The 16,305-nt window shown below is 55.2% G+C and overlaps 1 protein-coding gene across 5 annotated transcripts in view; it reads left to right on the top strand.

The window, feature by feature from the left end:
• The window catches only part of TJP3 (tight junction protein 3), a 30,762-nt gene that overhangs the window by 12,952 nt on the left and 1,505 nt on the right, over positions 1-16,305 (top strand). For 4 of the 5 annotated variants that reach the window (XM_059697161.1, XM_059697162.1, XM_059697158.1 and 1 more), the window contains exons 2-19: positions 347-403; positions 518-627; positions 1,761-1,863; positions 2,083-2,431; positions 2,971-3,074; positions 4,349-4,508; positions 4,768-4,876; positions 7,933-7,991; positions 8,217-8,283; positions 8,488-8,644; positions 9,097-9,205; positions 9,312-9,549; positions 10,679-10,890; positions 13,195-13,290; positions 14,656-14,726; positions 15,121-15,331; positions 15,407-15,507; positions 15,884-16,165. In XM_059697161.1, coding sequence (XP_059553144.1) covers positions 356-403; positions 518-627; positions 1,761-1,863; positions 2,083-2,431; positions 2,971-3,074; positions 4,349-4,508; positions 4,768-4,876; positions 7,933-7,991; positions 8,217-8,283; positions 8,488-8,644; positions 9,097-9,205; positions 9,312-9,549; positions 10,679-10,890; positions 13,195-13,290; positions 14,656-14,726; positions 15,121-15,331; positions 15,407-15,507; positions 15,884-16,165 — 2,586 coding nt within the window. In that variant the 5' untranslated portion in view covers positions 347-355. The remainder of the gene's footprint in view (positions 1-346; positions 404-517; positions 628-1,760; positions 1,864-2,082; positions 2,432-2,970; positions 3,075-4,348; positions 4,509-4,767; positions 4,877-7,932; positions 7,992-8,216; positions 8,284-8,487; positions 8,645-9,096; positions 9,206-9,311; positions 9,550-10,678; positions 10,891-13,194; positions 13,291-14,655; positions 14,727-15,120; positions 15,332-15,406; positions 15,508-15,883; positions 16,166-16,305) is intronic. The other variant, XM_059697163.1, reaches the window with a different exon arrangement.

Genomic DNA, 16,305 nt, shown 5'->3' with positions numbered 1-16,305 from the left:
GTTTGCCCACCCCTGGCCTGGACCACTCTCTATGGTGAGGTGAAGGATTATGAGGGTGTTGAAGAACATCCTTGGCCTTCATACACTCAATGCCAGGAGCACCCCCAGTTTTGACAGCCACTAATATCTCCAGACATCGCTGAATAATTTCTGGTTGAGAACCATGGGCTTAGATCCATTTTGCAGATTGAAAAACTGAGGTCTCAAGAGAGGTAGCTACTTGTTCACAGGCTTAAACCATGGGAATGTCAGATCGGGGCTCCCCACTGAGGGCTGGGGGACCTCCAAATACTCCAACGGGTGTGCTCTGACCTCACTTCCACCATCCCTGTTCCCCTTATGCCAGGTGTTGGACATGGAGGAGCTGACCATCTGGGAACAGCACACGGCTACCGTCTGCAAGGTGAGGCCCCCCCCTCCCTGAGGGGGTGCTGTGGGCATGGGAGTGTGGTCTCCCTGGGAGAACCTCTGTCGTGGAGGGAAGCAAAAGCTCATTCTGCCTCTGCCTCCCCGTCAGGACCCCCGCCGGGGCTTTGGCATTGCAATCTCTGGCGGCCATGACCGGCCTGGTGGATCCGTGTTTGTGTCCGACGTGGTGCCCGGAGGGCCAGCTGAGGGCAGGCTGCAGTGAGTACCAGGGCAGCCGGGTGTGGGCACATGGAGAGGAGGGGCCCGTGTGGGCCAGAGCGAGGAGGCTGGACAGTGCCTGGTGCCTGCCAGCCCTGCCGACACAGGCTGTGAGCTGTGGGGCTGGCAGCAGGACAGCTGGTGAGTGGCCCTCGCTCTCCCGAGACACTTCCTGGGCCTCCCACGCTGTTCCTGGGTCAGAGTGGCCCCAGGCTGCTCCAGCACCAAACAGTCCCCTGGAAACCTCTTTTAATTTTTCAATTACAGTTGACATTCAATATTTTACTAGTTTCAGGTTTACAGCATAATGGTTATACACTTATATAACTTACAAAGGGACCCCCCCCCAGTAATTCTAGTACACACCAGACACCATGCATAGTTATTACAATATTTTTCTAAATGTAAGTTGTTGTTTTTTTAAAATATTTTTATTGATTTTTAGAGAGAGAGGAAGATAGAGGGAGAGAGAGAGAGAAACATTGATGTGTGAGAAACATTGATCGGCTGCCTCCTGCACGCCCCCTACTGGGATGAAGCCGGCAACCCAGGCCTATGCCCAACCTTTTGGCACCGGACAGCACCCAACCAACCGGCCACAGCCGTCTGGGCCACAGTTATCACAATATTGTTGGCTGTAAGCCCTGTGCTGTGCTTCACCTCCTCATGACCTGGAGACCTCTCTTTGGCCTGAGGGGCAGGAGGCTCCTGGGAGGAATTGGGAAAATGGTTCTGGGGTCCGAGTGGCTGACGGGTGAAATGGCTCAGCCCAGAATCCGCGACCCACTTCACAGGAAGAAAGAATATGAAACACAGGCTGGGAGCGAGAAAGGCAGGAAGAGGGAGCTGAGAAAAACAGTAAGGAGGAGATGGAGGTGCCAGTTGTAATCCCAGCTGCCCTTCTGTGATGGTATTGTGTGATTATAGGGGTTCTATGAGCCCCAATTGTACAGATGAGGAAACTGAGGCCCAGAAGGATCAATGTCTCTGTGAGCCCGGGGGCACCGTGAATGAGAGCAGGGGGTGCCTTCCCCGAAGGTGGGCACTGGGGGGCCCCAGGGGCCCTCAGGACAGGCCTGTGGGGAGGGGCTCCTATGGGAGGCCTCCTCCCTGAGACCCGACTGTTCCCTCAGGACCGGGGACCAGATCGTCATGGTGAACGGGGTGTCCATGGAGAATGTCAACTCCACCTTTGCCATTCACATACTCAAGACCTGCACCAAGCTGGCCAACATTGTGAGTGGGGGCCGGGTGGGAGCGGTAGCCCCTGGCTCAGGGGCACCTCTGCCCCCCGCTGAGCCCCACTGGTTCTGGGACACAGGGGCGGTATGCGTGTGAGCAAATAGGGTCTTGTTCCCAGCTTGGATGTTGAGGCCCAGGGTGGCTGGGTTCCCGCAGGGCCAGCCGGTGGGTGGGACAGGTCATGAGCTGGCGCCCCTCCACCTCCTCTGACAGACCGTGAAGCGTCCCCGGAAGATCCAGCTGGCCGGCACCAAGGCCAGCCTCTGTGGCCCAGGACACCAGGACTCAGACGAGGACGGGCCCTGGCGGCTGGAGGACGCTAACCATGGCCGGGGCTACGACGGTGACACGTCCAGCGGCTCTGGCCGCTCCTTGGGAGAGCGCTCCCACCGGCCCAGGGCAGGCCGCCGGAGCCGGGCCGGCAACCATGGGAGCAGGAGCCCGGGCGGGGGCTCCGAGGTCAGAGGGCTGGCCCTGATGTCCGGCTTCAAGAGGCTGCCCCGGCAGGACGTGCAGATGAGGCCGCTGAAGTCGGTGCTGGTGCGGAGGAGGGAGAGCGAAGGTGAGCCGGCAGCGGGAGTGCTCATGGCCGTGGGGCTTGGGGTCCCCTTACTGTGTGTGGTCAGCAAGGTAACGGCCCCAAAGACATCTCCTTCCTGGTCCCAGGGCCTGTGGACATGTCAGCTTGCGTGGTAAAGGGACTTGGCAGATGGTTAAGCTCAGGCCTCTGAGACGGGGATGGCCCTGGATTCTCCAGGGAGCCCGGGGTCATCACAGAGGTCCTCGTAAGAGGGAGGCGGGGGGTGAGCGTCAGAGATGGGAGAGGCGGCGCTGCTGGCTGTGAAGACGGAGGGAGGGCCACGGGGGCAGAAATGCGGTGCCTCTAGGAGCTGGAAAAGCCTGGAGACGATCCGTGTGTCCTGTTAGGTCGTCAGTATCAGAACCGCCCCAGAATGACTGGGAGGAGCCAAGCCTGACCCTTCCTGTGGGACAGCAGCCCTGAGAGCGGGAAGGCCCAGGGCAGGCAAGAAGGCTGAGCTCTGAGAGGACCCGGCAGCCCAGGCCCCAGGCCCTGCCTCAGTTTCCCTCCTCTCCCCACAGAGTTTGGGGTCAAACTGGGAAGTCAGATCTTCATCAAGCACATCACGGATTCGGGCCTGGCTGCCCAGAACCGTGGGCTGCAGGAAGGAGACCTTGTCCTACAGGTGAGCCCAGGCGGCGGTGGCAGCAGCATCTTCTTCTTCTAAAAAATATATTTTTATTGATTTCAGAGAGGAAGGGAGAGGGAGGGAGAGAGAAACATCAGTGATGAGAGAGAATCATTGATCAGCTGCCTCCTGCATGCCCCACACTGGGGATCGAGCCGGCAACCCGGTCATGTGCCCTTGACGGGGATTGAACCCAGGACCCTTCAGTCCGCAGGCTGATGCTCTATCCACTGAGCCCAACCAGCTGGGGCTGAGCCCAGGCTTCTTGTTGGGGGCTTGGGATAGGGAGACCAAGGCCGGAGGTGATCAGCCGCACTGAGTCACAGGTCAAGTTCAGCAGGGCTGACCCGGAACCATTTGACTTCTGTATTGTTGCCAGTTTCCCAAAAGTTGGAGATGGCTTTCCCCTCTTCTCCCTTCCACCCCATCTGCTACTAATCCACTGACAAATGTTAGTTTCTAGTACCCCCTTTGGGTTGGCTGTTTCTAGTATCAGAATCTCTGGTCAGCTGGCTGCAGCTCTAATTTCCAGACTTGCCTTAGGTGGTTGGTGGTAATGGGAGCCCAGGCTTCGAGGAGCAGCTCTGCCTTAAGACTCTGCTCTGAACATCTGTTTGATGCCTCGTGTTTGACTTCCAAGCCAATTCCAGTTCATTGCTTCTAGAATCTCCTCAGAGTAATCTACTTCTAGCGACGACCCTGAGGCATTGTCTGTTTCTAGTGGTTTGGGGCCAACACTAGAAACATCTCTCTGGGGGACTAGAACTCACAACCCCCAGGGTCACGGGAAGCAGACACTCCCGAGGGAGGAAGTTAGAAAAGGGCTCTCGGTGTGAGTGGAAGCGATGTCAGTCCTCACTGGACACTGAGTTTCTAACCTGCCTCTAGATGTTTCTTTCCAGTACCTCCTCGAATGCCTTACAGCATCTTTTGGTGCCACCTCCCTCTCTTCTAATTAGGCTCATTTCTAATACGTGTCCATAGTGTCTCATAAGAAAGTTCCCCTTCTAGGGAGAGGAGAGAGCCCACCTGTTCCTAATTTCCTCTAGCTCCTTAGACAGTTGTCTGTTTCTAGAGTTCTTGTGGAAGTTAGTTCTTGGTATAGACGCCCCTCGCAGCAGGAATCCAGTTGTATCATTTTCTCTTGAGATGTCTGTTTTCAGTAACCCCGCTGACAGCGCGTCTCTAGTCTTCCCGCCAAGATATCTGTTTCCAGTATTCCCCTGTCTCTCATTAACTCACATTCTCTCTTCCTTCCCGGTCCCTTTTAGATCAACGGGGTGTCCAGCGAGAATCTGTCGCTGAGTGACACACGGCGACTGATCGAGAAATCGGAAGGGAAGCTGACTCTGCTGGTGCTCAGGGACCGAGAGCAGTTTTTGGTGAACATCCCGCCAGCTGTCAGTGACAGTGACAGCTCCCTCCTGGAGGGTGAGGGGCCAGGAGGCAGGCCCTGGGGGAAGGGACTGAATGAAGGGCAGAGCCAAGGAGTCAAGGAGCCTGCCCCGAGAGCCTTAGAGAGGGACAGGAACTTGCTGAAGAACGCACAGCAGGTCAGGACTGGAGTTGCCTGGCTGAGCCTGACTCTGGTCTAGGTTCCTTTGCTTAGAGGGGCCTTGATGTTCCCCTCTATGAAATGGGTCCACTCTAGAAGTGGACTGTGGCTGATGGGATGCCCTCTCTCCCACAGACATCTCAGACCTCTGCTCAGAACTGTCTCAGGCGCCACCATCCCATGTCCCACCACCCCCCCGGCACAGGCAGCGGAGTCCTGACACCGACCGGACCAACTCCCCCGTGTACGTACCCCCATTGGCCAGAATGGTTGAACAGGAGGGGAACATGGGCATATCTTTTCCAACTGGGGGTAGCCTTGAGGGTGTAGTCCTGTAGCCTGCCTGGTGGAGGCCTCCCTGTCCACATATAGCCTTTCTTGCCCACAGTAGTGGCTTTTGGTTCTCAGGTACTAGGAGAACCAGATATGGATCGACTTATGCAGAAGTAACCAGATTTCATAATGCATCCTAGAAGACTTCAAAAGGCATAAGCCCTTTGACCCAACAAGGCCCTTTTAGGGATTTCTCTTGGGGGCAAAATAGCCATGGATATACTAGTATTCTGGGACTGGAGGATGCTGGTTTATTATGATGATGTTTATAAAAGGAACAATTGGAATTAATTTGTATTAGTCTCCTGTGGCTGCTGTAACAAAGTGCCCCGAAAAGGGTAGCTTAGGACAATAGAAATTCGTTGTCTCAGTTTTGGAGGCTGAGAGTCCCAGATCAGGATGTGAGCAGGCTGTGCTCCCTCTAAGGTTCCAGGGAGACGCTGTTCCAGGCCTCTCTCCAGCTCCTGATGGCCTCTGGCTTCCCTTGGCTCCCACGCAGCCGCCTCCTCCCTGAGTGTCTTCATGTTGTCTTTCCTCCGTGTGTGTCTGGATCTGTGTCCACATTTTCCTGTTTCATAAGGACACCAGTCATATAGGGCGAGGGGCCCACCCTGCTCCACTCTGACCCCTTCTTTCCTGATGATATCTACGACAATCTCATTTCCAAATACCACCATGTTCTGGGATGTTGAGGGTTAGGACTTCAACACATGGATTTTGAGGGGACACAATTCCATGGCTAAAATACATACACGCTCAATACGTGGCGTTTATTTAGATATTAGACACCTCACTTACGCTTTCAGCACCCTGAGAAGTGGGGGGTTGGATCTGTTATCCATGGCTGTATAAATTAACCCCAAATCTAGCCGCTTGAAACAGTAGTAAGTATTTATTATCTCCCATCATTTCTGAGAGTCAGGAATAGGGGGCGGCTGAGCTGAGTGGTTCTACTTTGTAATCTCATGAGGTCACAGTCGAGATGTGTCTAGGGCTCCAGGCTTTCTGGGTGGATGGTCCACTTCCAGGCTCACTCCCAGGGCTGTTGGCAGGAGGACTCAGAGCCTCACCAGGCGGGCCTGTCCTTATGGCTCCCCAAAGCGAATGACCTAAGAGAGCATAGGCGAACCTCATCTCAGATGTGTCACATCTTCACTCCCACTGTATTCTGCTGGTCACACAGGCCAACCGTGGTTCAATGCAGAAGGGAGACGACAGCAGGCCGCAACTACCAGGAGGTGGGGTCTCTGGGACCATCTCAGAGGCCAGAGGAGACCCCCCAAAGCCCCAACGCTTACTCCATTGTTGCCTCCTTAGTGTGCCAATTAGCAACAACAAAAGGAGACGATGCCTGTGTACTTAGCCCATAGCAAATGCTCATGGTGTATCTTTTTTTTTTTTAATATTTTTTATTGATTTTTTACAGAGAAGAAGGGAGAGGGATAGAGAGTCAGAAACATCGATGAGAGAGAAACATCGACCAGCTGCCTCCTGCACACCTCCCACTGGGGATGTGCCCACAACCAAGGTACATGCCCTTGACCGGAATCGAACCTGGGACCCTTCAGTCTGCAGGCCGACGCTCTATCCACTGAGCCAAACCGGTTTGGCATGGTGTATCTTTTTAAAAAATAAATTGTTTTATTGATTTCAGAGAGGAAGGGAGAGGAGATAGAGAGAGAGAGAGAGAGAGAGAGAGAGAGAGAAACATCAATGATAAAAGAGAATCATTGATTGGCTGCCTCCTGCACACCCGCTACTAGGGATCGAGCCCGCAACCCAGGCATGTGCCCTTGACCAGAATCGAACCTGGGACTCTTCAGTTCACAGGCCGACGCTCTATCCACTGAGCCACACAGGCTAGGGCTCACTGTGTGTCTTTTCCACTCTTTCCTATGATCACAATACATCCTTGCTTGGGAGTACTAGACAGCCATGAAAAAGGATGTCTGGGAGATTATATTTAAAAGGCCCAGCAAAATACACTTGGCGCCGTGTGGGGTGAATGAACGACATGGTAGTATGACTCAGGGTTTGGGGCAACTTTTGTGTGCTCTTACTGGGCATTCCGCCTGCACACAGACGCATGGGTCCGAGGAGCTTGGCAGGTTTCTCTGATGCAGACGCCTTACTCTACAAATCTGTCCAGGACGTGTGGGGTGCGGAGTCTGGTATCTTCCAAGGGCAGCCCTGGGGCTTCGCAGGATGGATGCCGTAAATGCTAGAACATGGCCTGATCTCGATGTTCTTTCAAAGGTCTATCCTTCCCCACACATGCTTCCCTGAAAGCATCTGAGAGGTGTGGCAGTGGCTCGTCCCTGCTGACAGCGGGCTGGTTTTGCAGGGGACTTTTCCTCCTGTGGTTTAACAGGAGACCAGAGACTGGAGACCGACACACAGACAATTACTTCTCACGGTTCTGGAGCCTGGGAGTCCGTGGTCAGGTGCAGCAGGGTCAGATTCTAGCTGGGCCTCTTCCTGGCCTGCAGACGGCCGCCTTTTCGCTGTGTCCTCACCTGGGGGAGAGGGTGCTCCCCGGTGTCTCTTATAAGGACACTAATGCCATCTGGGGCCCCACCCTCATCACCTCAGCTAAACGCCGTCACTCCCAATGTCCTGCCCCCTCACACAATCCCAGTAGAGGTTAGGGCTTCGACCTCTTGTGAATTTGCAGGGGACACACACATTTAGTCCACAGCAACCTCTGGAACTTTCCGCTAATATTAAAGCAATAACATGACTAGTTGTCCCAGGCTCCTTTCACCTTGACCAGCCCTCCCTGGAGGCTTCACGCCACTCAGCCACCCCCAGGGCTCAGGGAAGGAAACCGAGGCTCAGAGAGGTTGAGCCGTCGGTTTGCTATCACACGGCCACAGAAGGGCAGAACCAAGATTTGAATCTGAGTTCGGATAAACGACAGTTCTAAAAGTCACCCCTTGACATTCACGCCCACCTGTTCCCCACCAGGGAGAGCCCCCAGCTTCGGCGGAACAGTTCTGTGGATTCCAGAACCACCTTGGAACCAGGTACACGGAGGGTGGGTGGGTGGGGACGCTGAGCACCCCTCCTCTGGCTGTGTTAATCCCAAGTGGTGACGCTGAGCCAGGCGGAGTGGGAGAGCTGGCATGGGCCTGCAAGGTCAGAGACAGTTCCCGGGGAAGGACGGAGGGCTGGGTGACGGCCCACCATGGGGTAGGGGCCCCTGTGGCAGAGGTCTGGCGGCTGGAAACAGGCCGGCTGCTCCCTTTCAGACACCCCCAGGCAAAGCAGCTATGACATCTACAGGGTGCCCAGCCGCCAGAGCATGGAGGACCGCGGGTACGTGCACGAGGAAAAGCCCACCGGCGGGAAACTCCCACATCCGGGCCCCGTCCCAGGCCCGGTGTGTTGGTGGGACCATCACGGGTCCCTGCGCAGCTACTTGGGAGACTGAGGCCCGGAGGGAGCGGGGAGCTCCCAGGGATGCCCAGGGGATCGCCTCTCTGCCCACTCTGGACGGACCTGCCTCTGCCACCCCTGCAGGTACAGCCCCGACTCCCGGGTGGTCCGCTTCTACAAGGGCACCAGCATCGGGATGAAGCTGGCTGGAGGCAACGACGTGGGCATCTTCGTGTCGGGGGTGCAGGAGGGCAGCCCGGCTGAGGAGCAGGGCATCCAGGAAGGAGATCAGATTCTGCAGGTGGCTGGTGGTGGGCATGCTGGCATATTGGGCGATGCTCTGAGTCTGTCACAGCCTGTGTCCTCCCCCGGGTCTGAGAGCAGGTGTGGCCCGCCGTCTGGGTCCGCATATTGTTGTCCTTGCCATAACCCTGGTGTCTGTGACCTGGGCACTGTCTGTGTCTATACATCTTTGTCCCGGCCACGAGCCTGTGACTGTGGCTCCTTGGGGTGTCACCGCATTTCCACCACTGTCACCATTGCCGTGATGACCCACCACGCCTCGGTTATGTGTGTGCCGCTTCCCGTTCCCGTGCCCTGGGTTCCGGTCAAGTCTTCCGTGTGTCTGATGCCTGTGCTGCCCCCGGCGATGCCTCCCTGCCCCCGTCAGCTGTCCCGCATCACTGGCCCCTTGGAGTTGGGGGTGAGCTGTGCCCAGAGCTTCACCCCCTCCCCCTCCCCCATCCCCGGCAGGTGAATGACGTGCCCTTCCGGAACCTGACTCGGGAGGAGGCTGTGCAGGTCCTGCTGGGGCTGCCACTGGGCGAGGAGGTGGAGCTGGTGACGCAGCGGAAGCAGGACAGTGAGTGGGGCCGGGAGCCGCGCGTGGCCCAGCGGGAGGCCCAGTCCCGGGAAGGGAAAGGTCCGGGCAGCAAGCCCGCCGGCTCAGAGCCTCTCCCTGTCCGCAGTCTTCCGGAAGATGGTGCAGTCCCGCGTGGGTGACTCCTTCTACATCCGCACACACTTCGAGCTGGAGCCCAGCCCACCCTACGGCCTGGGCTTTACCCGCGGCGACGTCTTCCACGTGCTGGACACGCTGTACCCGGGCCCGGGGCAGGGCCACACGCGCGGGGGCCAGTGGCTCGCGGTGCGCATGGGTCGTGACCTCCGGGAGCAGGAGCGCGGCATCATTCCCAACCAGAAGAGGTGGGGACCACTGCCGCCCTCCGCCAGGCCGCCCCCAGCCTCCATCGCCCCACTCTCACTTCTTAGCGATGTTGGTGGTCCAACCTGAGGCGATGCGCAGACGGCTCTGGGCGTGCAGTCGCGCTTGTACAGGTCCCCCAGGGCTGCTGCAAGGCATCAGTACAAATGCAGTGGCTTCAACCCACACAGATGCTGGAGGTCGGAAATGCAAAACGAACGCTTTAGCCCTGGCCGGTTTGGCTCAGTGGATAGAGAGTCGGCCTGCAGACCAAAGGGTCCTGGGTTCGATTCTGGTCAAGGGCACGTACCTCGTTTGCAGGTTCCTCCCCCGCCCAGGCCCTGGTCAAGGCTGGTGCAGGAGGCAACCAATCGATGTGTTTCTCTCACATTGATGTCTTTCCCTCTCTTTTCCACTCTCGCTAAAAATCAATGGAAGTGGAAAAATATCCTCAGGTGAGGATTAACAACACACACACAAAACCCCCCAAAATGACCGCTTAAGGGCTGCAGTCCAGGTGTGGGCTGGTCCTGGAGGCTCCGGAGGGCACCGTTTCCGGCCTCTTCCAGCGCCTAGAGGCGCCACACCCCAGGCTCTCGGCTCTTCCTCCAGCGTCACAGCCAGCAGCACAGCCTCTTCCATCTCCGACTCACCCTGCTGCCTCTTCTTTTTCTTTTTTTGTTAATCTTCACCTGAGGATATTTTTTTTTTTAAGAGAGTGGAAAGGAGGGGGATAGACAGAGAGAGAGAAACATCGATGTGAGAGAGGCACATTGAGCAGTTGCCTCCTGCATGTGCCCCGGCTGGGACCAGGGATTGAGCCAGCAACCGAGGTACACGCCCTTGCCTGGAATTGAACCCACGACTCTTCAGTCTGTGGCCAACGCTCTAACCACCGAGCACAGCCGGCTAGAGCATAATTCTCCTGCCTCTTCTTATGAGGACCCTGTGATGACGTTGGGCCCCCGGGGAATCCAGGGTCACCCCCATCTCGGGGGCCTTCACTTCATCCCCTCTGCAGAGTCCCTCTACCATGTGAGGTGACGTGTGCAGGCCCTGCACGGGGACGGGGTCGTCTCTGGGGCTGTGACTGCGCTGATCCCAGTGCTCCTTCCCCTCCCTTCTCCCCAGGGCAGAGCAGCTGGCCAGTCTGGAGGCCGCCCAGCGGGCCGTGGCGCCTGGGCCTGGGGCCTCGGCGGGCTCTGGCGGACGGGCTGAGTTCTGGCGACTACGGGGTTTTCGTCGGGGAGCCAAGAAGACCAGCCATCGGAGCCGCGAGGACCTGTCGGATCTGACCAGGCAGGGTCACTACCCACCGTATGAACGTGTGGTGCTTCGAGAAGGTGGGACCCAGGCTGAGGGGCCTGCAGACATTCTAGTGTAGCCGTCAGAGGCCACAATGCTTACCTCTCTCCTTCCACCAAAAACAGCCACTTTAGGTGATTTTAGGGCACAGAGGGGACTGGAAAGGGCTTCCTTCCTTAAAAATTAATTCCTATATCCAATAGAAATATGCCAGCCACATATAAAAAGAAATGGCTGAAAATAATTTTAATACACTATATCATTTTTTGTTAATCTTCACCCGAGGATATTTTTTCCATTGATTCTTTTAGAGAGAATGGAAGGGAGGGAGGGAAGGCGAGAAAGAGAGAAACATGGATGTGAGAGAGATACATCGATTGGTTGCCTCCCAAATGCACCCTGACTGGGGCCAGGGATCAAACCTGCAACCCAGGTACATGCCCTTGACTGGGAACCCGTGACCCTTTTATGCGCAGGCCGACCCCCTAAACACTGAGCAACACCAGCCAGGGCAATAATGTTTTTAAACATGCTCTAACCAAAATATATTTCAAGAGATAATCCACACAAAATTATCAATGAGCTATTTCACAATATTTTTTTTTTGTACTAAATCTTTGAGATCTGGTGTGTGTTTTTACAGCACATCTTGGTTTAGATGAGCCCCCTTTCAAATGTTACACAGCCTGCTAAGAATGGTAGTTACAATTTTAAATGGTTGAAAAGACATTAAAATTTTTTTGTGATGCATGAAAAGAACTAAAAGCTGCAACTAACTTGAACATAAAGGTTCATAGCAACGTTATTCTCAATAGCCAAGAGGTGAAAACACCCAAGTGTCCATGGACAGATGAGTGGATAAACACAATGTGGTTCACCTACACAATGGAATATTATTCAGCCTTAAAAATGGAAGAAAATCCTCCTGGGTTTGGGCGCGCACGCGTGTACACACACATACACACACACACACACACACGAAGGACATTCTGACACCTGCTACAACAGAGATGAACCTTGAGGACATTATGCTCAGTGAAAGAAGCCAGGCCCAGGACAAATACTATCTGATTCCACTCATAGGAGGTACCCCACCATTGTGAACGGACTAATACAATGTATAGATTAATAAAGTAAATTTCATGTTATGTATAATTTTACCACAATTTTAAAAAAATACACCAGCACAAAAACAGCACAAAGAGCCTTTCCCTACCCGAGAAAGGGGAGGGGAACAGCCTTCTCCAACCCAGGAAGGGGAGAGATTAAGCTCTGGCCCAGTCTCAGGGAAGAAGGGATTAGAGCCAGGTGCAGAGACTTTAGAAAAAAATACTGCGGGAGGCTGGGAAGAGCTCGCTATTCACCCAGGAGGAGAAAGGACTCAGCTGCTCTCCAGCAGCTGCACCAACATCCAGACAAAAAGACTTAAAAATCAAAGGCCATGTACTTCATTTCTACCCCCAGCCAATGAAAGGTTAGAAATCTGAATGTACTGAGCTTTTAAGAGAGTGAGATGGGCCTGGAAGGAGAGGAGAAAACGAGAAGGCGCAAGGAGAGGGCTGGCCACTCACTTTCCTCCCGCCAAGATTTCTTCTGCACCTGTTTCCTTTGGTGAAAATGTCTGTCAGTTAGTCCGGGTTCAGCAAAACTCTCCCTGCAAAGGGCCGGACAGTAACTATTTTAGAGTTTGTGGGCCAGATAGTTTCTTTCAAAACTGCTCTACTTTTCGGGAAGGCAGCCAGAGACAGCACGTAAATAAATCGACATGACTGTGCCAATAAAACTTCAAAAACACGCAGTGGGCTGAATGTGGCCCTCAAGTTGTACTTTTGCTGACCACTGAGTTAGCTAGATTCCACTGCTATAGCAGAGACCCCAAGTGACAGCTGCATTAAAGACAGCTTCTATTTCCAGTAACAGTCCCAGCGTAAGCTGTTGAGTGTGGTCTGGCTGCTTCAGTCTCAGGGATCCAGGCTCCTTTGTCTTGTTTTTGTTGTTTGTTTGTTTGTTTGTTTTTTGCCTGTGTGGTCGAAGATGGTACACCCATACCCACATTCTAGCCAGCAGGAAGGGGAAAGAGGATGGGGAGGGCTCATCCCTTTCCTTGAAGGATACAACCCAAAATTGCACACGTTAGTTACTCTTGCACCCCATTGGCCAGAACTTAGTCACATGGCCATCCCTAGCTGCAAGGGAGGCTGGTAGATGTAGTCTTAGCTGACCAACCGTAGGCCTAGCTAGATATGATACTACAGGGGAGGTAGAAAGTGGTCGTGCAAGAACCTAGCAGTCTTTGCCACAAAAGGGATCCTGACTCTTGTCATTGTTTCTTGGCCCCTCAGCCAATTTCAAGCGCCCAGTGGTGATCCTGGGACCCGTGGCAGACATTGCGATGCAGAAGTTGACTGCTGAGATGCCTGACCAGTTTGAAATCGCAGGTGAGAAACCAGGTTCCTTGGCAACCCTGTTGGTGAACCATTTCATAACCTTTCCCCAGCCCCTGGGGTTGAGGCAGCTTGAGAGGGGCTGCTGCTGATGCTGTTTGGATGCTACGAGTAAAACAGGAGCCACCAGCAGACATCCTCAATCAATCCTGGCACTGTGGCTGGACAGAGCTTCAGAGTTCTTCTTAACACAGACAGCCAATGCCAATGGAGCCAATGTGCCTGCTGTTCTTTCCTTTGTTCAGGAGATTTATTCACTGAGCTATGGACACAGCATCGAACAAGGAGACCAAAAATTAACAACTTACAGAAACAAGCTAGAATTGGGGTCAACAAATTACATCTTCCAGGCCAAATCTGGCCCACTAGCTATTTTTAGACAGCCTGCTAAGAATGGTATTTACATATTTTACATGGTTGAAAAGAAGTTAACTTTTCTGTGACACATGGAAAGAACCGAAAGCTGAAACTTGAACATGAAGGCTCACAGCAGCATTATTGCGGGGCTAGGGAACTACCCTATTGAAGCTGCCGTTGCCTCTCCACTCCACAGAGAGCGTGTTGAGGACTGACAGGCCGTCTAGCCAAGAGGCAGAAACACCCAAGCGTCCATGGACAGATGAATGGATAAAGACAATGCGGTTCATCCAGACAATGGGATATTATTCAGCCTTAGAAGGAAGGAAATTCTGGCCCACACTACAACGTAGATGAACCTTGAGACATTATGTTCAGTGACATAAGCCAGACGCAGGACAGATACTGTGTGATTCCACTCACAGGGCCCTGGAGGAGTCAGCTCCATAGAGACAGGAAGTGGAGGGTGGGAGCCACGGGCTGGGGGAATTAGTGTTTTATGGGGACAGAGTTTCAGTTTGGGAAGATGAGAAAGTTCTGAAGACGGATGGAGGCGATGGCTGCACAGTAGTGCTTAATGCCACCGAGCTGTACACTTAAAAGGAGCTTCTTTTGAGTCACCGCAGCCCAAACCAAGGCCTAGAGTCCGGACCAAGCCTGGGAGAGCAATTGTCTGGAGCACAGACTCTGCATCAGGCTCCCGTCCCTGGCAACCACTGGCTCCGTGACTCTGAGCTGGTGACCTTATCTCCCGAGACTGTTTCCCCACCTGCTAGCTGGGCCAGTAACAGCCGCCTCCTCAGGAGGAGGAGAGGGCCGAGGTCAGGAGGGGGCACAGATCGGCAGTGTCGGGCACGACATGCTGCTGCTGCTGCTAGGATTCTTCTCGAGGGCAATGGGGAGCCACGGTGTATTCTTGAGCAGGGAAGGGACAGATAGGCATGAGTTTGCGGGGCTAGGGAACTACCCTATTGAAGCTGCCGTTGCCTCTCCACTCCACAGAGAGCGTGTTGAGGACGGACAGGCCGTCTAAGATCATCAAACTGGACACCGTGCGGGTGATCGCGGAGAAGGTAAGCAGGGTCCCATTTCATGGATGGGGAACCGGAGGCCCAGGATCCAATCTGTTCTCTCCCTACTCCCTGCAAGTGTGGTCTCCCATGGAGCCCCCTCCAGAGGTTTTGTGATGTGAGGGCTCGAGGGGGACAGAGCCTGCCCAGAGTCACACACAGCCCAGGGAAGGTAGAGAGACTCCAGCTGGGGCTCCGGGCCTCAGACGCTGTGGCCTGGGTTACCACCAACCCCACCTCCAACATGCTGGCCTGTGGATGTGCCAGGGTGGGGTCCACTCTGACCTGACCCTTAACCTCCCTGTGATTCCTCACCTGTCTCTCCGGCCTGTTTCTGGGTGTGTTTCTCTCTCCGCTCTTCTCCGCTCCCACTGCCCCCACCATGGGCCCTGCGCAGGACAAGCATGCGCTCCTAGACGTGACACCCTCGGCCGTGGAGCGCCTCAACTACGTGCAGTACTACCCCATCGTGGTCTTCTGCGCCCCTGAGAGCCGCTCGGCCCTCAAGGCTCTGCGCCAGTGGTTGGCGCCGGCCTCCCGCCGCAGCACCCGCCGCCTCTACGCTCAAGCCCAGAAGCTGTGGAAGCACAGCGACCACCTCTTCACGGGTAGGAAGGGAGCGCGAGCCCGGGGAGGCCGGGGTCTGGCCCGAGTCTCGTCGCACTGACGCCCCCTCCCCGCAGCCACCATCTCCCTGCAAGGCATAAGTGACGGCTGGTACCAGGAGCTCAAGGCCATTATCCGGGAGCAGCAGATGCGGCCCATCTGGACAGCCGAGGACCAGGTACCCGGCCAGGGTGTGGAGCCTCTGTTTGGGTGCAGGGCTCGGCGAGGGCTCAGGGGCTTAGCCAAGGCCAAGAGTTGACCTGAGATCAGGGTCTGGATCTGGTCCCTGAGGTGAGATGGGATTGGGAGACTCAATGTGGGGACTGGGGGTGGATTCAGGGGCTGGGGCTCAACTTAAATTTGGGGGCTCAGGCAAAGGGTCAATGGTCAGAACTCACCCAGGGGTCAACGGTTAAGCCTCAACTTGCGGGGCAAGGGTCTCACCTGGTTTGAGACTGGAGTTTAAAGATGGTGTCCTGGGTCTGGGTTTGGTCTGAGATCCAGGAGGGCCTGGGCTGGGGGTTTTGGCTCAGCCAGACCACACCCACCCACAGCTAGACGGCTCCCTGGAGGACAACCTGGACCTCCCTCACCGTGGCCTGAATGACAGCTCCGCGGATCTGAGCTGTGACAGCCGGGTCAACAGTGACTACGAGACAGATGGCGAGGGCTACACGGATGGCGAGGGCTACACGGACGGTGAGGGCGGGCCCCACACAGACGTGGACGAGGGGCCCCCAGCACCAGCCCTGGGCCGGTCCTCGGAGCCTGTGCTCGTGGAAAAACCCGAGAGCCTGCAGGATCATGGGAGTTCCTCAGGCCACCGAGGGGCCCAGGTGAGCAGGATGTGGGGTGGCCCTGGCAAGGGTCTGGGGATGGTGCAGACACATGGGAACCCTATTTTCTGCCATGATGTAAACAAACAGAAACGTCTCTGATCAGATCAATAGCTGGGACCCAGACCTATGCTTATGAA

This window comes from Myotis daubentonii, chromosome 5 (genome assembly GCF_963259705.1).
Source record: "Myotis daubentonii chromosome 5, mMyoDau2.1, whole genome shotgun sequence".
NCBI classification, from domain to species: Eukaryota; Metazoa; Chordata; class Mammalia; order Chiroptera; family Vespertilionidae; genus Myotis; species Myotis daubentonii.
This window is presented reverse-complemented; position numbering and strand designations above follow the sequence as displayed.